This window comes from Osmia bicornis, chromosome 11, assembly GCF_907164935.1.
Source record: "Osmia bicornis bicornis chromosome 11, iOsmBic2.1, whole genome shotgun sequence".
Lineage (NCBI taxonomy): Eukaryota > Metazoa > Arthropoda > Insecta > Hymenoptera > Megachilidae > Osmia > Osmia bicornis.
In genome coordinates, this window is record NC_060226.1 from 2,531,751 (window position 1) to 2,554,993 (window position 23,243).

Below are 23,243 nucleotides of genomic sequence, written 5' to 3' on the forward strand. Positions count from 1 at the left end.
ATTAGAACGATGCCCGTCTTCTCTGTAAACACGAGCGTGTTTCCTGTCGTGAGTTCAAATTCATACGTTTTGTAAAATTATTTGTATACGAAAAACAATTTTTATACTGACAACAAAAGAGTGTGTAATGCAAAGTTAAATAACGAACCTCGCTAGCGAAAATTATTAAACGATAAATTTGCAGTTGTTATCGTTGTTGCGACAGTATGCTGCGCACACGAGTGAAACTGAAACTGAAACTCGGCTGTATTATTCGGTGTTTGTAAATCTTGTCCAAGCACCTCGTTACGTGGTGTTACGAATATAGTATTTGAAAGAGATTACAAGTATGTTCTATATGTGTAAGTGGCAAAAAGAAGTACATTGTGAACGTTAAATAAAAGAAAAGAAGAGGTGGTGAATTTTAACGATGAGTATGTACATTATGCCCGGGTTCAATTATGTTAGACGATATTACAGACTACATATCACTGCAGCAATTTCAGTATTAAATTCGTTTAATGAGCAGAGCACGACGATACTACCAAAGAGATGTCCGAATAACGTCACAACGTGTTAACACGTAATACGAATAAAGTTTTTCCTGTTTGTACAATACAAACATATATCTTGTTATGTACCTTTTAACATCGTTATTTATAGTCTGTCTTTGGATGTCAATGGCATAATAGTTTTTCTGTTTATAATTTACAATGGGTTATATATTAAAACGTTAATTTAATTGCAAAATTAAATTTTCCGCCAAAAAGGAAGATTCAAATTCAACGACTTACCAACTGGGTTTCCAGAACAGAGGCCACTAGCGCTATCTATCAGTAAGTTGCGGAAACTACTTACCGACTAGTTTCACAGACTTCCCGATAGCGGGCGGAAGTGTTCATTGTTTTGTGGGTGCTGCGTCACCCCACTCACAAAGAGTGGGGCAACACCGGCATGCGAGCAGCATGGCGAAGACAGTCAGATCGCCCCTCGCTACCGACACGAGAACATTCGAGACATAATAAACGTCGTGATAAACAAACAAGTCAGATTATTTCACCTGGTCCATCATGTGGACACGCGGTCGGTCGACATTACCGACACTTATAACTCCACAGTTCTGGAATCCTAATCGGTAAGTCGTTGAGTAGTTTGCGCCGTTTTCTAATAGATGGCGCTTCGGAATTTAGAACTCCCCTTTAGCGGGAGATTTAATGTTACAATTAAATCAACAGATCGAAATCTTAAAAATATTTAATATAATATGATCATATAATAAATTAAACTACTATAAATATTTTCTTTGACTTTTATTGTGATCAAATCAATAGTATTAAAATAATAATGTCCACGTTTATTTTAAATAAACTGCGTATAACTAACACTTCTGGTAAAATGTGATGAAAATTCGATTTTATGAGGCGCATGTGTAAATGTGAGGACAGATCTATTATTTTTTCTTCATACCATACGACAATATCAGAAAATAGCAAGTTACTTGCTAATTAATCGAAAAACTGTTTATAATTCCGACAATATTCATTTTTCAACTCATGTTTATTAGTATTATCTACGCTTAATGTTTTGAGCCCTTTTCTTAACATCCTGTATAAAGCATAATCATCGTACATTTACTGTATATTCGAATTCATATATATGTATATGTATATGTAAGTCCGTTGTATCGTTAAAGTAGCCAGTTTAGTCGATAGCTATAAAACCACCATTCGGACGAGTCTGTGTTGAATTACAATTAGTACGCATGGATATCGTAAATGCGATCGATTAAAACATAAATACAATGAGTGTTAAACATATCGGTCGCGATCAATGGTTCGCTTGATTGGACCCGGCCGATTTTGTCCCGTTTTCATATTACCGACGATGAGTGATAGTTCAATGTTCGAACACTTCAAATCCTAAGTGTTCATAGTCTCTTATATGTCTACGGCTCTCTATCACAATATTCGTTTCTTTTTTTTCGCTTTATTTTTTTTTTTTTCGTGAAAAACAAGAAGGTTCGTTTAGATTTTAAGTTAATGTGTCTCGACCTACGAACGTACGACATTGTTAATCGATCCCAAAAGGAAGGAATGCATTGATTTATAAACATGATCACCTTTTAATACTTTCTCTGACGGGGGCAAGATATACACATGTTCTTCGATTCGTTAGCGTTTATCTCTAAAAATAACAACATTATTTTTTGAGCTTCCAATGCGTGGCATTTTTGACGAGAGGTATTATCCTTAAATAATTAACAACAAAACGTTCTCCCCTATCTCGGAAATCAGACGATCCGGACTCTGAGCATCGAACATGAGAACGTATCGCTGAACGAACGTTGTTTGGCACACGCATTCGCACACAGTCTCGAGTTCTCCTCAATTTTCTCGCACATGGAATTCAAACTGCACGGACAACGTATTTTTTTTTTAGGTCCATTACTGATATTACTTATTCGACGCTGTATCGCTCGATTTTCTTTTCCAACCGCTGCGTTGTTTTACGTGCTCGGTCTTTTTCTTTGCCATTATAATTTACGAGCGAATGAACAATCATCCAGTGAGTGAATTACATATGAAAATGCGTTACTAGACCGTTACAGTTAATGTAGATATATTGTCGGATAGATCGGAAACCAGTGTTCTCTTCGATAATACGTTTGTGGTCAGCAACTCGATTTTACACAGCCTATGAGAAAGTAAAAGCAATTTAGGGATGCAAGCCCTTGTTGAACCTTAACCAGTCAACAGCGAAGGAAATTTTCTTCTGTACATTTTACATTTGTTCTTTTTCTTTAGTTCATTAAAATCCACAATTTTAAGCGTATTTTTATCTCATTCATTTCAATTGAAATCGAATTTGAAACAGTAAAAGTCTAGACTAGTGCTGTCCAAACGTTTGCCCTCGTGGTGATGGTATTATCATAAAAGAAAGGTGTAAAGTGGATAGATTAGGCATCTTCCTTTACTTACGCTATTTCATAAGAAACCGTGTCGCCTTGAACCACGAGGGCATCTCGCAGACAAATCTAACCTAAATTCTTCTTCAAGTTGTTCAACAACGACGACGATGACGACTTAATCTCGGAACAAACCACAAACGTTTTATACATATTGGTACCACAGTACGACTTGGTAGCAACACTTCTGCCGATCATTTTCTTTTGTTCGACCCTTCGTTTAACTACGTATTTACAGGACTAGAGTCTTATTTAAAATCTCGTGAGTCTGCTCGACTACCGTTTCAAAATCCTTGTAAAATTTTCATGGAACTTCGATGGGAATTGAAATCACGATAAATGCTTTTCGCCGAGGCATGGAAACGTACGATGAGATGAAATAAAGTTAAATGACTGATTGAGATTCGTAAAAGCTATTACGTTGTCACGATTGCCGAGCACGCAATGAATTATGAACGTAACATGCATTTTACCTTAGATCTATATCCTTAAATTCTATGGCGTGTAATTAACGCCCACAATATAATTAGCTACTTAAGGTCGTCGATTCAATGTGTTCGTTTCGGTATTAACTACCAAGCACTAATCCACGCTGTACCGTCGAAAGATTATTCAACGTATCCTAGGTCTTTCTTTTTCGATATTATTTTCACCGGTGTATTTCGACGACTATCGTAAAGGTTTAAGTGTCCAATTGAGAGTAAAATTCGCGCAGAAAGCTGTCGAGAGTGTTCCTCGCAAATGGACGCCTTGTCTGAGAATAGCTGTCAGAGAGCGTCATTCAATTTTCAGAGTGCGAACATGTTAATTTACTCTTAAGTGGATACCGAATATTTGCTCACAAAATACGAAAGATTTTCAAACAACCAACATTTTCTATAGAATAGGTTGATTGTCACATATAAAATCTTGTATCGAATTAGATAATACAGATGAAACAAAAACTGTCGTCTGTGAGTGTACGTTTGCAAGAGAACAATATTTAGGAAGTTTATTCTACTCTCTTGCATGGCAGGATCGTGTTTCTTAATTTATACAGAACTGAATCGTGCCAGCCTTCACGTGTATTACTATATTTAGAGAAGAATTCGGGAATGGCGCATTAATTCGATGCGTTAAAGTTTCCTACAACTTACAAAAACAGTGTTTCGTTTATTTAGCAAAATGTCGAGGTTGGTCGAATGTTTATCAAAGCTTTTCAAAATTCTGCACTCCAACAGTGTGATACTCTCTTAGCTTCAGTTCCCTTTCACGATACGTTCAGAACAGGGTACAGCACCAAATCGAAGAAAGAAAGTGAATCATTCGATAAAATAAACTGGGAACAAACTAGCCACGATTCCTAACCGATGGAAACTTGACAAATTTGTTCCCGTCCCTGTCGTCGTGCCAACGGTGTTACTTATCCATCAATTTGGGTTTGCTAAGCGAAATCGATAATTGAACGTTTGCCAATACAGTTTAGTGTGAATTAATTCGTCTTAAGCGACGGTTCGCGCATCTGCTCAATTTCATTTGGACACCAACGGATTGCGATATTGTTAAACCCTGTTTAGCGACATAATACAAATGCCCATGGTAATAATTAGCGATCATTGGTTACTTAAAGTCGCAGCAAAAATTAAGGTTTCTTAATGAGCGAAATTTGCATGCTAATGGTGCCAGAACTCTGAAAGAGACAGAGAGAGAGAGAGAGATCAATGCTCGAAAACCGATCACTCGACGCGAGTCATTTGGTTTGGCAGTTGCTAATCGATCTCTTTAACGTTTAATTATGCTCCTTCCACACCGTTCTCTTATCCTTTGTTATCTAGCATTTCGTGTATTACTAAATCAAGGGTGGCTCTTTGTCGCAACGATGTACAAAGCCGTGCTGTTGCTGTTGGGGTCATCCACTCGAATGCTCGGGAAGTAGTATGCTGACCGATTTGCGATTCCCGGCTCCGTTGCTAAGATTGCTCGCGTTACTAATATTACCGACGTTGATGAGATTGGTAGGATTGCTGATGTTGTCCGTTGCGAGGGAGGACGGTGATCGATGGGAAGGCGCTACCACCCGTACTTCCGGCCGTGGGGAAGCTTCTCTTAACGGGCTACCCATGTTTACTAGGTCCTCGGCATTTGCCAGTGTGGCCGTCCTAAAAACATAAACGCTCGATGATCGTTTTCCAGCTAAGTATAAATTTTACACGATCAATTTACTTGTTACGCTACAATGTTTCAAGAATTCGTTATTTTTAACTAACTCAGAACGTCCGGCATATAAACTGTTATCGTAGGACCGAGGTAGGATGCGACGAATAAAGAAATATTGCCCACCTATGTTGCGGAGGTGGCGTAGGCGTTCTCGATAAGGGGAAACTGGCCACTTCTCTCGTCACTGAGAGCGACCGAATCGATCCGAATGTTTGGTCCGGCGATAAATTAGCACCGACACTCTGCACCATCCCGCTACTGAAACAGACCAATTTATTTACATGAGTTCTGTTCGTCAAACGCAGGGGGAGAGGGGGTGCATCTTTCTTCGATTGCTGCGCCGATTCCTGCAATTAGTATCCCAATAATATTCGCGTATAATATTTCACGATACTTAGCTCTCTACCTTGCGAACCTGCAATGGAAAAAATGGCGAAAAGGATTCACATAAATGGAGCCTCTTTTTTCATTTTGAAAATAAATCAGGCGAGCTAAGATGAGGCTAATGTAACGTTGGCATAAATGAAAAAATAGCAAAGCAATGTAACCGTGTATCGTGTACGTAATTAAAATTTGAATTTAAACTAACAAAAATGATATTCTTTTAGGGTCAACGGGAGTGACAGTAGCGCCTCTAACGGAGTGGCAGTGAAACACATGGAGGATGGTGCTGTCCTTGTCTCTCTACGCAGTAGAGGTACCGTCGAACTTTCCAGAACTGTTCTAATCCAAACGTCAGCATCCAACTAAATAAGGAAATTTCGATGTCGCTTAAATGATAAAGCCTTAGCAAATTGGAGGTAGAAAATATATATTTGGTTATAACTTTATAAATGAAAGAACTCAAACAGCAGAGTGCAATGTAACTGATTAACTATCTTCTCCTTTATGATAGGAATTCGTTTCAAATGCGCAATTACATTATGTGCGTTCTTATTCATCGAGCAATTTGATACGAGAGGCGTATACAGATTGCAATCTCACCTGACCGAACCCGAAGTTACCAAGAACGGCATAGGTGTTGGGCACGGGCTCAATGGCGAACTGCTCACCGAACTTCGGGTGCTGCTTAACACAGAGTGTGGACATTGCGGTGGTCCGACGTGTACACCTCCAGATGTGTTTCCTTTATTCGAGGAACGTCCTTTCAGACAGGGAATTCTCGACCATCCGCTAATATCTTTACCCGATATACCTGAGAACAAATATTATTATAGAACATTAGCAAACAATTTTAAATTATTCTCAGACCTATTTGAAATACGAAGAAGAATATCTCCCAAGATATACCTCTAAATATATCTCTAAAGAGGGAAGAAAGCAAAGCCTTACTCATCGATTTGAATGAAACTTGGTGAATTTATAAAACCATCTATAACGCGAATAACGGGATACCTGTTTATGAATTTATAATAGTTTGCGCACGTTCTAGTTGCACACTTCGCATACCTAATTTACACACCGTCCATAAATTATTCATAAAAGTATCGCTGTATGTTTGTTAATACATACTGCGGAAGAATAGCAGCTGATAAAGCTACCCCGATGAATTGGGGATCTACTCAATGTCATAAATGGAGGTTTGGAATAGAGCCGAGGGACCTTGACCATGGAGGATTGACTGAAGGTTTTCGCGTTGCAGAATGCAAAACCCTAGCTCGACACGATGAATGATAGCGAAAGTGGCTCTTTGCTTCGTCACGAAAGCTACACTTATACCCTGTACAAAGGGTACGGGTAAGGTATCAAGGAAAGGAAGCCGAGTTCCAACGAGTAGCGCGAGCTATCCCCTTTTTCACGTCTTGTTTGCATAGAAATCTGTAAACTGTTGGTCGGTTAAGGAAATTGTTTTGAGGCTTCAGCTTCGAACACGAAACCGAGATGCTGTAGAATCGGTAACCCGGCCGACTGACCAGAGGAATAATTTGATAAACTGGTATTAGCCTGAATTCCGACAATCCAGTTAGCTACCTTAACCCTGATCCAGCCTCGTTCCGAATTCAGAACAATTGACACGAATTGGAGCACGCTCTGGTAAACTAACGTTACTGCAAAGTTACCTCGCATAGCTTTTCCACGAATAATTTCATCCGACAAAGAAGCAGGAAGATCGTAATGTATGTTGCCAATTTTTGGAAAGCAGACGAAATAATGTACGTACAAGTGTCCTTGACTCACCGAGCATTTTGGCACCCTGAACAGGACTTAAAGGATAGAAATCGCCGTGAAGAGGACAATGGAAACCGACTCTGCGCTCCCTTCTTCTCGCCCTTCTGGTCAGCAAGCAAAGCAATACGCCAAGGGCGAGCATTAGAGCACCCACAACTATGCAGATCGGTCCCAGGATTCGGGAATTTCCTGTGAACGCGATTCTTGCCGCGTACGAATCCTTATCCTCGTCTTCGCCTGGTCCACGATACGACGCAGCTGAAACAAAGAAAGATTTATAGACCTGTTACCTTGCAATTAGGTAAGTTCTTTAAAACAGTGAACAATCCTTCTCCCTACACGCTTTTATCTTCAAAGATAGCTGGCATTAAACCAATTGTATGCTGAATAAAAAATTTTCCGCGATTAATCTCTCGTCGTAACTTATCATTCCACGTACAATTTAACTTCAAATATTGGTATGTACGTGTTTTAAAGACGACGTTGTTGGGAAACAATCTGTATCGCAATATGACGTTCTTTGTTAATTTGACGGAAGCCTCTATCGTAATCGTTGAATTCGATTAGTTGCATCGAATAAGAAGCCTTGTCCCTAATCTGAGTTAACAGAAAACTCTATGTTCCAAATAGTTAGAAGAACTGACTGATCCCTAAAGGAACGACGCGTTGATCAAGTTATGCAAATGATTAACAGACGGGTTTCTTCACATCGGAACAGTGGATGATTGTTTTCAGCGATCGATAAACTTTGTACACAAGCAGCTGAAGATTATTCGAGAGCGTGAAATCCGTGACTGCTTTAGATGATAACACGTGCGAACTTGTATTATGTAATACCGTTACAAATCTCTATGAAGTAATAATGTTAGTTACATATCCGTGTGCTCGTTAGTTCGTAATCGATACGACTTTGGCGAATGTCACAACGTAATACTTTTTTAATCCTCCGTTCATCCACTCTGATCTTCTTCGTGTGAATCCAAGAAGCCTGTCAATTCGTTAACGCCACTTCCTTTGTATCTCTGGTACAGCTGTATATGAGTGATGTATGTGACAGGGAATTATCGAGGAACTACTTTTGGAATGTCATTACTGTTACTTAAAATCTATGAGGATATTTGGATACTTATGTTTAGAGAGACTAAAGGAGAAGGATACGAACCAGTGAGCACAGCGCCGACGAGCATAAAAAGAAACCCGAATGCCGGAAGTGCAATCTGGCAATTAGCAGCTATTACAACCCCAGCCACCATGAGACCACCCTCGATCTTCTCCACTCTTAAGCGCGATATAGGAGTCGGACATTTTAATTTCGCCCCAAGTCCGCCACTCAGCGTACCATCCTCAGCTGCCATGGTGCTGGGCCTGGAATGATACACAAATAACCACACGGTTAGGTAGTTCTTTATTTAAAAGCATAATGAATGATATCTACAATGAATAATTTAATAACGATGCAGGATGGTTTTTAAAAATGTCGGTGAAAAATGAATAGCCGAATTAATTATTAATTAATTGTTTGCAATTCGCCATCGTATCATTGCTAAGATACTTTTTGCAATAACTCATTACCCAATAGAAGATAAGAACAAATTTATCGGTGCTGGTATGAATCAAGTTTTATACAAATTTTAGAATCACAGGAAAATATAGTATTTAATTATATTTAAAATATTAATTTATAACAGAATAGAAATTAAATTATCCCTTGGAATAATTTTAAATAATGTATGAATTGCACGGATATGTGTATATAATTTAAAAAAAAAAAAAAAATACTGGGCTCAGCCGGGATTTGAACCCGGGACCTCTCGCACCCAAAGCGAGAATCATACCCCTAGACCACTGAGCCAGTTGCCAATGCCGTTCACTTCTTATTTGTCACCAGGGAATGCCGATTCATTAAATATTATTACAATTGATTGTTCATTTATAAAATTCAATAACTAATAATACAATGAAATTATCTTCTATTAGTTCATCCATCGCACTTGATTGAAACAATTTAATTACCTATAAAAGAACATATATAAACACCCAAAATAAACATGTTTCGTTTCATCATATTTTTAAACATAATTGTGTATATTTCTTTACTTAAAAATGTATACTTTTATTATTTTCATAAACTAATTGAAAAAAGTATAATTAGTAAAAAGAAAAAAAAACTGGGCTCAGCCGGGATTTGAACCCGGGACCTCTCGCACCCAAAGCGAGAATCATACCCCTAGACCACTGAGCCAGTTGAATTGAACTTGCTTCTAAACATTACATACGATTATTTATTGTCATTTTAAACAAATCATAAACTTTCGATTCTTCGTACTTTTATAAATTAAAATAACACTATGTGTATAGTGCATAGTCTGTCGAATAATTTAAAAGCTTTCTGCTACTTTCGTATTTCGATAAATAGTGTTAAGGTTATCAAGGCCATAGCCAAGTAGGACCTATTAAAGGTATGGCCTATTTGCATTGAAATTGTCCGCTCCGTGTCGATCTACATAGGTAATGTAGGTAGTATCCGAGGTTGTTTCAGTCGCACCAAAGACGTCACGAATGACGTCGCTGAGGCGACCGCATCGCGCACACGACGACATGACGTTCGTCTGGCTTAGCGTGGCCGTTTGGCCTTTTTCGCGCGTAGTTCAACTATGACCAAGGAAACGTGAAAATGTCAATTCCAAACGGTACCATTTAACGACCGAAGGTTAAATACCTTCGTGCCGTACGATTCTAAATGCAACCGAGTTTGCGCTTTTATGCAGACCACGTTTTAGGAATTTTCCATGAAAAGTGAAAAATTTCATTTTCCCTTAATTTCTAAACAGTGTATCTGAAGAATGTGGCGGTAGCAGTGGAAAAACTTGAAAAGAGCAAGGGCGACGGTTTTACGCGACGGAACTAAGCTCTCGAGCTTTGAGTTTCCGTCGCCCAATTAACGTCGACCAACCGACCCGCTCTGCTCTTCAATAAGCGAACCGACCTCTTGCCTCGTATGTATAATGAAAAGGGCATCTCGTTAAATCTACGCCGATGCATGAAAGAAAATAAGGAAAAAAGGAGGAAAATGGAAGGAAAGGAGAAAGCAGTAAATATTCTGGTCGATATGCTTGTACACCAGCCGGTGAGGAAATCTTTCATTTTATTTGACAATAATCTTAAATTTTGTCTTTGGCTCTTTTTTAAAATGTATTCACCATTTCTATTAGTCTTTCGGATGACTTTTGACATCATTCGAATTTACGTAATTATGAATTAACATCATAACCCAGCGCCAATTATATAACCAACCATCTAGGATTCAACTTTCTAGATGCCAATATTCCTTCAGCGATTCTTCGATGTTTTCATACGAGGAAATGCTGAAGAAAATTGTTGCGCATGTCAATCATCGAACATAATGGTCAGATGGATGAATTGCGATCGGCATGACCTCATTCCGAAGATCACGATGAGATAACCCATGTACCCCCGATTCTTGGCTCGCTCTTTGCCCCATTTACCCGGATGTGTAGGTCACCGGAGATGAAGAGGAATAACGAGGCTAACAATTGAAGCAACAAGAACAAGTACCACTTATTCTCGGTTCCGTTGATATAAATGAATTTCGACTCGGTTACTTGATTCACAGAAATCGTTACCATAATCGATCAAACTGGCAGCTATCTTTTCGTCGAGCGATGAAAACTGACTGTATTTCGGGAAATAATTTTCCGACACTTTCAGTCGTTGTTCAGAGCAAGAAACTACGCATTACCAAACTAATGATTCATAGCATAAGAATTTTCTATTAAAAAAGCTTTCCTTGCAACACACCTGTCTACTTAACAACCAACGTGTCTTTCTTTGTCAAAAGTGATCAGACATTTTGTTTCCAACAGGAGCAAAGCGTTTGATATCTTACAGGGTAGTGTCTTTGGTCTTTTAGAACCTGCATAAGTTGCAATCGAGTCTCGTTAATGAGCGAAGACTCATTTAGCATCAGTATTCACTCGATGTGATTCAGTATGATCTCAGAAGCGAACGACTCGCATGTTTCTTTTGTTTTCCAAGTATTATTATTCTTCTGCGCAATTAGCAGAATGAGAAACTGAACACTTATCTAAATGTGCAACCACACACTGCTTCGTAATTCGTTCGAATTCAATTGCGAAATAGCAGATTCATCGAGCGCAATCGTCTGTTGGTCACGCGATCGATCATAATTTTATGCCTTTTTATTTGAAACTAACGATAAGTCTAAGGAACAAAAGGCAGAATGGAACGATAAGTAAAATGACCTTGCATAAACAGAGTGGAGAGCAGAGGAGGTCGACGACCGGGTAGCATGGCTCGCAAGATGCAATAAAGAACGCCTTTCTACAGCCTTGACTGCAACCTCCATTATGTTGCTCTCAGCTTCGTTGTCACGTGTCAATGTATATATAGAATGACGTATTACTGTCGCTCTTCAACATCGTGCTATACGTACAATGTATGTACTTAGAAACTTCAGCTCCGTTACCAGCTGCGACATTTTTGTAATCAACTAACCCTTGAAAAATCATCCAATATGAACCTGAGAATGATTTGATTTACAATTTCATCTTAGGTCGAGTTTGCGTTGGGAAAAGAATTAGGTTCTCTCTTCCTCGTCCCCAGGTATATTGGCACAGGTTACCACACCCGGCTACTTGCCCGGTGTAAATTCGGCCTTATGGCGTTCGAGCTACACCTGCCAGTTCGGGATTACATTAAACAGCCAGTAAAACTGTTCTGATAACTTGTAGACTCGTTCCATTATATTTATCCACCTGCCGGGACATCTGTAGATGCCCTTATCCTCCACCCAAGGAACTTCTTGTAAGATCATTAGAAAAAATGTTTTCTTTGTTCCTCGTAGCATTCGATAAAGCAAAATGCGCTCTTTCTCCTTCTGTTCGTCGTACCTCCCTACCCATGTGCCAACAGGGAAGTCATCTTTCAGGGGCCTGTGCCCAACGTACCTTGACTTCAGTGGTCTTAGGGATACCGGCAAGAGCCCACGATCGTAATAATTGTTTTATCTACTAATTCGATGCTGTTCCACTCTGTATACTTCGGATGTGTTCTCATGACTTTGTGTGCGTGTGAATGGACGAGGTGTGTTATATTTTCTAGCTTGTCGTGTCTGCTAGTGTATTCTACTGCAGTTACCAGTTTATATCTTAATGCAGGCATGACTAAGTAGTGGCTCGCGAGCTACATTCTTTCTTTCTCATGCCGTAAATTCTGAAGAATGCACTGGTGCAACGCTTGAGAATTCCCTGTTTCTTAGAAAGACATCTTCTAGAGTTTGAAGAATGGGGAATTATCAAGCGGTTAGGACGTCGTTTTGCACCAACTATGTATGTATTTAGCAGCGAAACGAAGTGCCTGTCCACGCGCGAACGTATGACGTGAACGGATGTCGAATTGAATTGGCACAATAACCATAATCAGAGCTTAATGCGGCAATAGATGTGCGACCTTTTCCCTCGCCATTAAGAACGAACCGTAACGAAAGACGACGGTATCTCGTTACGCGTTGAAGAGCCGCGCGTTTCCGCAAAACAATCGAAGCCATGATCCGAGCGTGAAAGGCACGGTGAAAGAGCTATACTGTACTAACGTACAGCGTTTCTTCTCTTACAAAAATACATACAGTCATTGGCTATCTGGGGAAGGAGAATGAAGTGTACGCGCGTCTTCCTAACAGGGAATTTTATACTGTGAGGAAAGAAACGAGGAAACGTACCGTGCAGGGTTATCTCCAGCGAACTGCGACTTCTCCGTGTGAAACGGTGTACCGAACGTCATAACCGAACAGGTGGATAATCGTTGCTGGCGTCGATAATTTTCCTCGGTCCGTTGACGATTCTCGTTACCAGCCGTGTTATCACGACCGTTACCGAATAATTCGGCTAGTCAGCTGATCGCTGTATGTTTCATTGTTTCGCTCACTTTTCGCATAATCGATAGAATTTTTGTGCCAGAAGTCCTCTCTCTTAAACTCGCGGCTGTTAAACCGCGAGACTAGGCGTTCGATGTACAGTCGGATCGAGTTAACGTTCCCAACCCGACGTCCCTCGTTCGCTTCTCGTTGATATCGCTAAAGCATACGTGCCAACTTGTTGGACCGCTATTCGAACATATCAGATCATTCTGCGTTTCTCCTCTCTTACAGTATCTCCGCCATGGATGCACTTGTTTCCTTTCTCGACGTTATAAAAATGATGTTTTACACCTAAAATACGATCCCTGCGCAATGAGTGCTTCGGGATAATCACAGCGTTCGATAATAAACGAATGGAATAGGTCGAAGATCGATCGTTAACGTGAAATGCAAAGAGGAAAAATTGAGAAGGTACTGCACTCGGCGTTTCGTTGGATCACAAGTTGTTATAACGGTATCGAAACGCGGTCGGTAAACACAAAGCACGCACAGAAGTTTAACGAAGCAACACCCGACGAACGTAACAAGTGCAATGACCTGTCACTCGCCGTTCCATTTCGTTTCGATGTTCTTTCACACGATTCACATAGCACATACGAAATTGTTCACCAGACAATTTATTTATCGTTAAATTACGTAAAATTATTCACGATGAAAACGCGCCTGCTCGAATATCGGCCGCGAATGCAGCGACTGTGCGTGACTGTACGTGAAATGCAGGAGGATCCGATGAAAGCCGAGCAACACCGAGACAAGCCGAAGGCACAGAATCAACCCATCTCATGTCTGCCATCCGACTGGCTCCGTGGAAAGCTGGCTTGACGGACGCAAAAGACGTCACTATATCCTCCCCCCCCCTCTCGCTTTCCATCCGCCGACCCCACACTGTGCCTTCCTCGTCGGTTGCGCCATCGTGCTGCTCCGAACCGTGTCATTATCCTTAACCCTCTACAATATCTCGTTACCGGTATCGAGCGCATTTCAGAGATGACGAGTGCAACGAGTGACTTTGTCATTTCGTTACTGCATCTCATCCGTCAAGTCTTTTCCTCTTCGCGGTACTTCTAGCATAGTAGCCGCTCGATAAGTCGCCGTACTCGAGGGACTACAGATGGTCCTTGTTGAGAAACGAAGAATTATCGAGCGTGATACGAATGTACCGACTTAGGATCACAAAGGGTCAACATATTCCAATAGGTATGTTACTCAGTTTTGTCCCCCGGACATTCTAGCTATTTTAGGAGCATACGAAATCCTAGAATGCACCCGTTGGCTCTCTATTATTTATAGGATGTTCCGAGTCAATGGCCTGAAAGATATGTTCGTGAATTTTTTAATGTTCAATTTAAAACTTAACATTAAAAAATTTGTACAAATACATATTCAGTAGAATTATGTAACGCTGAAATAATGCACAGCTATTTTACATTACACGAGGTACGGGTCTTCAAATAATGGTAATTCAGTTATGATTCTTTGTAGAAATTAAAAGTATAACGCTTGAAATGCTTCTCAGTGAATCACGGGAACTCCTAGAAAGTTTATGGTATAAAATTAGATTACTCGTTCCTTACATAAACCCATACTTATTAGATGTTAATAATATAGATGTTGTAATGTCTGTAAAATCAAATATTTACCTACCTCAACTGTTAACACGCCAGTGAAGCACATCGATAACGAGTATGTATACATATACACGGTAGTTGTGCAATCGAACGAGTACTTTTAACCGATGACGATTATAAAACGGTTAGGTAACCAAAAGTGCATCGAAGTTGGCATTCGTGAGACGAATAAGCCAACGAGATCAGTTATCCGTCGGTTGTACTGATGATAACTTTTCGACGAATTATCGTGCACTAGTCACGAAAAATCATGGGTAAAGTGTACTCGATTTTCGAAACAATAGACGGTTGGATACGGGAGGTGAAAGGTCTCCGTCGAATATCTAGAAACCGAGTTTCCGAAACGAAAATCACGATCGATACGAACGACAGTATCTTCCATCACGAAACGTGGAAGCAAGCTTTCCTGACCGATTCACCGGTACTTCGTGATCTACTGTTCGGTGTGCCCACCGAGAGCAACGTGATCGATGTCATTTGCACGATCAATCGTTTCATCTTCTTTTACTTGATCATTAAATGGATCAATTTCGAAGTACGCACGATTTTTGACACCGATCATTTTCATTTTAATTGATCTCGAAACGCGTAAGTGTAAATTCAGTGTAATCGTATAGGGATTCTAAGATCAAATGATTAAACGTTCTATTTTCATTTGATTTTTAAGAACAACCAATTCATAGTGGTTCTTAAAAACTTGTCTCTTCGTACGAATTTGATGAATCAAGAAATATTTATATTTAGATCAGCATTCGTTTGAAACTGAAACACTATTCTTTATTTTCCCAGGAAAAATGACTCGTAATTGATCCGTGTACCTAAAATTCAGCTAATGTGGTTATATATTGAAGGAGGTAAACAGGGCAATATAAATAAAAGTAACTATTCCATGTTTTTGGCAAATGATACATTTTATTCCTCTTATTAATTACACAGCGTTGGATACCGAATTGAGAACCCGCGTAAGTTCTATCTTGAATGCTTTGAGGTGAAATTTAGTCGCTATCGATCGCTAGTTATTTCGATGTCCATGTTCCAAGTTCGTAAGAGCATCGAAAATAGACTTTGATTTGCATCAAATATGTACATCCACCCGTATGTACTTTGTTTGTACAATTATTCGATTTCTCATTGTTACAGGTGTTTACTTTTGTATGGTAGCCGCTTGGTAATTTCCCTCTTTCGAGGCTCTAGAGACAATTATCGAGCGACTACTTACAATTAGCAGAGCGGTAGGCACTGCCCCTGGATATATACCACTCGGCATACTGTGGCGTCAAGCAGGTCATCTCATGCAGGGGCCTGTACCGCTTCGATACCTTTCGTCCATAACTCATTCGCATTCACGGCACCTTTTCATCGGGTTTGAAGGTCCCGATTAATTTCAATGTATCAGGAAAAATACAATGATAAAATATGTTCCGTCTGTCCTTTCCGTTATGAGTTTCAATTGGCAATGTAACCAAAAAAGAAGGTTATCCTTGAGCAATAAACGAATGGATAGACGAAATAATAACTGAAAAGGGATAGAGGGTGAGAAGATGACAAAAGAGAACGAGAAGTACTGCGAAGTACAGAAATAAGTAGCGTGGAGACCGGGTTAGGTAAGCAGGGGGGATAAAAGGATAGGTCGGAAAAGAAGGAAACGCTCGAGGATGTAAAGAACAGCGGAGACAGAAAGAGAGAGTACGTAAAGGCAAGGAGGAGAATGGAGAAACTCATGGCTGCTGCTGATCGATAGAATGGAGAGCTGCGCGGTATACACTTGCTTTTCCAATAGAACATTGTAGAGATATAACGTATGTAGATAAACACACATTTGGGAAATAATTGCATGTATGCGCATCCTGCAGAGATAATTCTTCAATGTAAATCCTATTTTACTGTAGCTTCCATTTTGGATCATAATCTGCGATGAATATATGACAGACTCCACCGAATTATTCATATTTAACTTCTTGGGTTTTGTTCCCAATATCCCAATGACGACGGCACTCACGTGAGTCTTTAAATTAGATGTTGCGGCTGAAGACTGTAGACGTAGGTCCTAACGTAAATGTACCCTCATTGGTGTACCAATTTTATAGCTTCAGGAAGCCAGTAGGGACTTTAAAAAATCGTGTTTATTTATATTTTTGAAAAAAAACAATATCAGCTCACATTTTTAAGATATCGGGTCTATAATGACCCATTCACAGACTTCCATAGAAGTGAGATCATTGATATAGACTCGTAGGGTTTAAAGGCCATAGATAGACGGTACGATGCGCCTTCCATACGGAGGCACAAAAATAAACTTCCCGGTAGAGTCTACAATCAATGACGTCACGTTTGGTCACAGTTTACCGGTCAATGACCTTTGATCGCTTCGGGTCACCTGGCAGTAGTGACAAAATGGCTAGCACAACTACTCGAGAAATAATATCTGAAAAGCATGACGTTTCAAAGAGAATAGTTTCGCTATGCATCATGCCGATGATATGCCAACGACATAGTCATAATGCACGCGAAAGGTAAGTTGATCTACATGTGAATTGGACGTTGCAAGTTTACATATTAAAAATCGCGTAGATCAGCTTATGCATCACAGAATCATTTCGATATTTCATTAATTTCTGCTTTGTTTTATTTACTGCTATATTGGTACCAAAATATCATAATTGGTAACATGGCCATTGTGTATTATACCTTTTGTAATTAAATATAATGGCCACTTAGTCAGGTACATGATCATCATTCACATAAGTATAAGCTTCTACTATTAATCGACGCATGATTATGATCGAGGTACTTTGTATAATTGAATAATCACGCAGTACATATGTATGTACTTAGGTACAGGTAAAAAAAGCGCCATTCATTGTACGCTTCTTCAAGTAGTGAAAGTAGCGCGATGGTTTACATGGTTACATGGCTTGACATAAAACATGATGCTCATCTACTTACTTACTTGTTGCCGGCGTTCCCTAGCTGACAAGACGATGATGATTCGTCACTGTCATTATCATCAGTTTTTTCTGTCGAGGGTTGTGCTGCGGCATGGCTTCTATTGCCGGTCTCCAGGTCAGCGATGAGAGTGTACATGGACGATCCTTAGGCAAACGTAGAACGTCATTTCTTGGACGGCATTGTCGTGAAACTAGAGTATCACTTTTTCCGGGCTATTTTTCACATTACACGAAGGGAACGCAATCGTTTAGATTCACGAAGAGAACCAATTTCGTTCACAAACCCTTGCACAGTCGATCGCAAGTAGCGCCCTCCTGCCAGTGACTACAAATCCAACAAGAATAGACATGCCTTTGTTTTCAAGCGGTTTCGAATCTGTGCCTTGAGAACGAACGCCATCTGCTTTATCCTGTATAAAAATGAGAAATACTTGGCACTGCAACAGTCAACCGCACTTTGATGGTAATAGTAGATTGCTTCGATATCAAAAACTATATCCCATTACTTATTGTCAGTCAGTGTCTCGAACTTAGTCTTGCCATATTACAGCAATAAGAGAAGCAGCAAGGAGAGGTTGATTCCGCCCTTCTTTCAACACTAGATATGATGGTTTCACCACCAAAATTAGTGGGGCCGTCAGGACCCCAGGTGTCGGGAGTGGAATCTCCAGCCACCATTACACCGGGTGTGACCCCCGATGTCGGCCACATGCTAGACATCCCAGAAGGGCACGAATGCACCAGGCGTGGAGAGCTTGGCAGTAATACACATAAGTTCCCAGAGTATTGGTCGCCGTGAGGTTTTAGTCAGTAGGAATCTGATCATTAAAATAATTGTTTAACAAATTTAACTTCAATTACTTTGGAAAATAAATCATTTTAGAAAAGCAATAAAATAATTAAAAAATCGAAGAGTATTTGTAACTGTTATTATTGTTATTATTAATAACTATTTGATAAGAATCAAATTTATATTAAAACACAATAATTACTTCTTAATATTGTATAAAGATTAAATAATTCAAACAAATTTACTGGATATCCATGTATAAAAGTTATAAAAATTGTGAATAGCTCGACGAAGAACAACCTGAAGAGAGGTCAAATCTAGTCAGTCTTATCGCGACCGCCGAAGGATACGGATCAATCTGTCAAACATATACTGGTAAGGGTTAATACTGGGCCTCGACTGGCCACACCTTTTATTTATTATTTTATCCTTTCTTATGAACTAAAGTCCACCCTTTTCAGTTATTAATTATTTTATCCTCCTTTATGGGTTAAACCCACGCTTCCTAATTATTTATTATTTCATTTCTCATTATGGGCCTTGCGGGGACCACACTTACCGGTTATTGTTTATCCTATTTCTACTCATTATGGACCAACCCACTCTTTACAGTTATTTATTTTATTCACCCCTGCATTCCTTACATCTATGCAAGCCTTATATCCCTGCATTCCTTACGTCTATGTATCTATTACATCCTTGCTTCCATTATATTCCTGCATCCTTTACATCTCTGCACCCTTACATCCTTTTTTTTTTTTTTTTTTTTTTTTTACGTGGTGGAAGTCTTCAGAAAGACACCTCCAGCCCCTCTGGGGAAGGGCCGGAGGTAGTGTGGGATTTTTACCCACTAAAACCACCACGGTGGCCTGCACTAGGGCAGGGGCCACACCCGATGCCGGCACTTCTCGGGCCGCGTGCAGTGGAGACCGGGGCCCCAGCCCCAGACCCCTACGGAATTCCTTTACATCCCTCGTTCCGATTCATCTCTGCATCCCTTACATCCCTGCATCTTTCCATCCCTACATTCTTTTCATCCCTACATTCCTTACACCTCTTCATCCCTTAAATCCCTACATTATTATCATCCCTACATTCTTTTCATCCCTACATTCCTTACATCTCTGCATCCCTTATAATCAATATATTATATAGACTGCTTCGAGTAAAGATAAGTAAAGGTAAGTAAAGGTAAGTAGAGGTGAGTTAGTTCCTTTTTTCGCCGCCAGAGGGCGCTGATTCGACGTCGAATCAGCGCCCTCTGCTTTTTGAAAAAGGAACTAAATCAAGCAGAAATTTTGGCCCTCTAGCGGCAAAAATGTGAACTAAAATCTCGACCTCGAGTCAGCGCCATCTGGTTTTTGAAAAAGGAACTAAATCAAGCAGAAATTTTGGCCCTCTAGCGGCAAAAATGTGAACTAAAATCTCGACCTCGAATCAGCGCCATCTGGTTTTTGAAAAAGGAACTAAATCAAGCAGAAATTTTGGCCCTCTAGCGGCAAAAATGTGAACTAAAATCTCGACCTCGAATCAGCGCCATCTGGTTTTTGAAAAAGGAACTAAATCAAGCAGAGATTTTGGCCCTCTGGCGGCAAAAATGTGAACTAAAATCTCGACCTCGGATCAGCGCCCTCTGGTGGCGAAAAAGGAACTAAATTTGAATAAAATCGCAGGCCTTAAGGACACGCATGTAAGGGATGCAGGCATGTAGGGGATGCAGAGATGTAAGGAATACAGGTATGTAAGCGGTGCAGGAATATAGGGGATGAAGAGATGTAAGGAATACAAGTGTGTAAGGGTTGCAGGAATGTAGGGGATGCAGAAATGTAAGGAATACAGGTAAGTAAGGGATGCAGGGTTATAGGGGATGCAGAGATGTAAGGGGTGCAGGGGACTCCAACCGCCTTTACACGCGGCACAACTAGAAGCCGGCACCGGGTGCGACCCCCGGTGTCGGCCACATACTAGGCATCCCGGAAAGGCACGAATGTGCTAGGCGTGGAGGGCTCCGGAGTGATCTACAGAAGGTCCCGGAGCCCTCCTTTAGCGCCAATGTCGGTCGCCGTGGGGTTTTAGTCAGTAAGAATCTGACACTCCCCCGCCGCCAGCCCCCTGGGGACGGTGGGGGGTCTTATGCAAGATTTCCCCACGTTAAAAAAAAAAAAAAAAAAACAATCTGCAGACACAATATCTGCGAAGGAAGTCCTTGGTCCATAATGAGGCGAAGGATAATAAATAGTTAGGAAGCATGGGTCTTGGAGCATAAAGAAGAATAAAATAATAAATAACTGGAAGATGTGAAATATAAAAGGAATCGTCTTCCGAGACCCAAAAGAGGGGTAAAATCATAAATGCTTTCTCCCTTTGATGAGCTTATTTAATAAACAAAGAAAATAAATAATAAATGAACAGTGAGCATGTTTTAATAAAGGCGGCGTTGAGATTTTTCTTGAAGGCGTTTTCTTCATTATCGACTTCGACGCCAGCCTCCACCATGCCTACGCTGGTTGCGCCATCTTATGTGAAATTAATGAAATATGTTTAAAAAACTCGACACGCCGCGTCGGTCACTGTTGGCTTCCCAATGTGTTCTGGCGAACGAGGGGGGGCAGCCCCCAATATATAGGCCCTGTTGCTCTACCACTTGCCTGCAAATGTTAACGCGGGAAAATTTGAATTGACATTTATGTTATTGTTCGTATTTCATACTTCTATACTAAAGTTTATAATTTAATTTTATAATATAATTTTATTAAAGTTGCAGATTACAATTAGAATGAAATACACGGATGGTGAAATGGTTAACATTAACTATTGATTTAATATTTTACAACTAATTATTTGTAATTAGGATCAGTTGAACAGTCGTAAAGTTACTGATAAAATTAGTTGAAAAAATACTGTGACAATAATATAATATATCAAAGAATAAAACTATCAATAAACAAATGCAAACTTAATAATTATCGTAGAATTCTTAGCCAGTACTTTGTTTAATTTTAGTTCAATATATTAATATTATTAGAAGACACACAAAACATTTGTTAAATTATCTGCTACAACATCAATACAAATATTATTAAAGATTTGTACGAAATAATATTATTTATCCTTCTTTGGTTCTAAATGAACTTTTTCTTTAATCGTACTCGGGTCTGCGTTTATCTTATCATGCCTGTCATTAGAAACCTCGTCGTCCTGAATTTCTGTAATAATAGATTCTTCCTTTTCTGTTTCCTCTTCTTCTAGAAAGTAATCCCACTTATTTGGATCATCGATACCATCGGAAACGCCATTTAATTCTTTCTTCAACATTTCCAGGCATTCTCTTCGTTCTTTCCATTTCTCCGTTTGAGCGAGATCTGTCGTAGTAACATCGTCTTGCATTGCTTGTTGAATTCGCTCTTTTTCTTCGCATTCCATTATGTATTTTTCGTAATTGTCAACCTATTTTGAAGTTTAATGGAATTTTTCAAATACAAGCGAACCTTTATAACGGCATGTTAAAATAAAATATTAGAAGACCTTATCTTGTAGCATTAGTTCAATATGATTTTGTCGTTTCAAATGCCGTGGTAACCAAAAACATGCCTGGACCAGTCGTAAAAACACCCAAACGGCCCCAGCAAGAGCCAGGTACGAACAAGCAGTGAATACCATGCTTAGAAAATCGACTGTGATCTGTTGATGCTTCATACCGATAAATTATTGTTTTTAATAACATCTGTAATTACCGAATAAAGAAAAAAATTAAATAGCTATGTACGTTCGAATGGAACAATCGAACAATAACACATACAGGATGTTAGTATTAATTAGAACATCTACATTATTTCTGCTAAACTTGAAAAACAATGACTGCAAGGTGAATGGTTTCCGGGTGCGTAATTTCACATCGAAATACGTTTAATAAAATTGTTATGTATTACACTCACCATTATATCGTTATTGCTGAGTAAAACACAGGTACGCAGTTAACTCAGATTTTTATGCAAATAAAAAGAATTATCTCAAACATTTATAGCCACGTAATACGAATTGAGGTAACTTAGAAAATGATCTATAGTTTCTCTATTAACGATTGATTTTCCTTGCAAGTTTTCTAGTTTAATAATTTAATTTAAAAAGTAAATAAAATAACGTTCTTCTTCTTGTAATTCTTAACAAAATAATTTTACCATCCTTCATTTGTAATTTATAATATCTGATACCTAGTACAGCTCGAGTAATAAAAAAAAAATTATAATGTTATACGCGAGGGATGTTTTATTTAAACCCTTCATACTCGTAGCGCGTAAACTTGATTTCATTAAATAATGCATAAACTTTTATTATGCATCCATCCGCTTAGTTAACTTACCTTCTTTAGAGGTACAATGGTAGTGTCATGTTCAAATTTGAGATTCCTATTTAAAAAGAGAAAACTCAAACGTAACGCGACCGGAAGGTGAAAGAAACTACGATATGTCAGGCTGATGGGTTGAATACGACTATTCACTACTGACCCCTATCGAAACAATCAATATATGGATATATCCACGTATGATTATACTGACATTCTAACACGCTACAAATATTTTAACATAAACATGACTTCCTATGTAATTAATAA

The 23,243-nt window shown here is 39.4% G+C and overlaps 2 protein-coding genes, 1 long non-coding RNA gene and 2 other non-coding genes across 11 annotated transcripts; 1 reads left to right on the forward strand and 4 right to left on the reverse strand.

Annotated features, from left to right (window-relative positions):
- Positions 1-1,274: 1,274 nt before the first annotated feature.
- Positions 1,275-17,977, reverse strand: LOC114879416. 3 transcript variants are annotated; one of them, XM_029194313.2, is made up of 6 exons: positions 17,844-17,977; positions 8,472-8,674; positions 7,319-7,567; positions 6,125-6,335; positions 5,264-5,398; positions 1,275-5,082 (listed from the first exon to the last, which is right to left on the reverse strand). In XM_029194313.2, the coding sequence occupies exons 1-6, from the start codon at positions 17,975-17,977 to the stop codon at positions 4,833-4,835; spliced, it is 1,182 nt and encodes a 393-aa protein (XP_029050146.1). In that variant the 3' UTR covers positions 1,275-4,832. The 3 variants fall into 3 exon arrangements, with proteins under 3 accessions (XP_029050146.1, XP_029050148.1, XP_029050147.1); XM_029194315.2 differs by having other exon boundaries at positions 17,840-17,927; XM_029194314.2 differs by lacking the exon at positions 17,844-17,977 and adding an exon at positions 13,068-14,087.
- Positions 9,090-9,161, reverse strand: Trnap-ugg. The gene has a single exon. It is a non-coding gene; the product is annotated as a tRNA-Pro (tRNA).
- On the reverse strand, positions 9,480-9,551 carry Trnap-ugg. Its single transcript has one exon. It is a non-coding gene; the product is annotated as a tRNA-Pro (tRNA).
- LOC114879417 lies at positions 14,170-18,758 on the forward strand. Of its 4 annotated transcripts, none has more exons than XR_003789906.2 (8): positions 14,170-14,462; positions 14,556-15,481; positions 15,683-15,855; positions 16,034-16,692; positions 16,783-16,892; positions 17,235-17,406; positions 17,919-18,304; positions 18,392-18,758. It is a non-coding gene; the product is annotated as an uncharacterized LOC114879417 (long non-coding RNA). The 4 variants fall into 4 exon arrangements; XR_003789905.2 differs by having other exon boundaries at positions 14,556-14,948; positions 15,023-15,481; positions 16,034-16,892; XR_003789904.2 differs by having other exon boundaries at positions 14,171-14,462; positions 14,556-14,702; positions 14,782-15,481; positions 16,034-16,892.
- A 2,639-nt stretch (positions 18,759-21,397) lies between these two features.
- LOC123988299 lies at positions 21,398-23,116 on the reverse strand. 2 transcript variants are annotated; one of them, XM_046287727.1, is made up of 3 exons: positions 22,992-23,116; positions 22,157-22,355; positions 21,398-22,078 (listed from the first exon to the last, which is right to left on the reverse strand). In XM_046287727.1, the coding sequence occupies exons 2-3, from the start codon at positions 22,325-22,327 to the stop codon at positions 21,734-21,736; spliced, it is 516 nt and encodes a 171-aa protein (XP_046143683.1). In that variant the 5' UTR covers positions 22,328-22,355; positions 22,992-23,116; the 3' UTR covers positions 21,398-21,733. The 2 variants fall into 2 exon arrangements, with proteins under 2 accessions (XP_046143683.1, XP_046143684.1); XM_046287728.1 differs by lacking the exon at positions 22,992-23,116 and adding an exon at positions 22,567-22,679.
- Between the last annotated feature and the right edge of the window lie 127 nt (positions 23,117-23,243).

Bases quoted from the DNA above. Each gene is read 5' to 3' on its own strand.
- LOC114879416 (XM_029194313.2), bottom strand. From the start codon at position 17,977: ATGTACACTCTCATCGCTGACCTGGAGACCGGCAATAGAAGCCATGCC. The intron at 6,336-7,318 runs GTGAGTCAAGGA...ATTTGTTCTCAG, and splicing joins TCAGGGTGCCAAAATGCTCG to GTATATCGGGTAAAGATATT. The intron at 5,083-5,263 runs GTGGGCAATATT...TTATGTTTTTAG, and splicing joins ACGCCACCTCCGCAACATAG to GACGGCCACACTGGCAAATG.
- LOC123988299 (XM_046287727.1), bottom strand. From the start codon at position 22,327: ATGAAGCATCAACAGATCACAGTCGATTTTCTAAGCATGGTATTCACT. The intron at 22,079-22,156 runs GTCTTCTAATAT...ACTTCAAAATAG, and splicing joins AACTAATGCTACAAGATAAG to GTTGACAATTACGAAAAATA.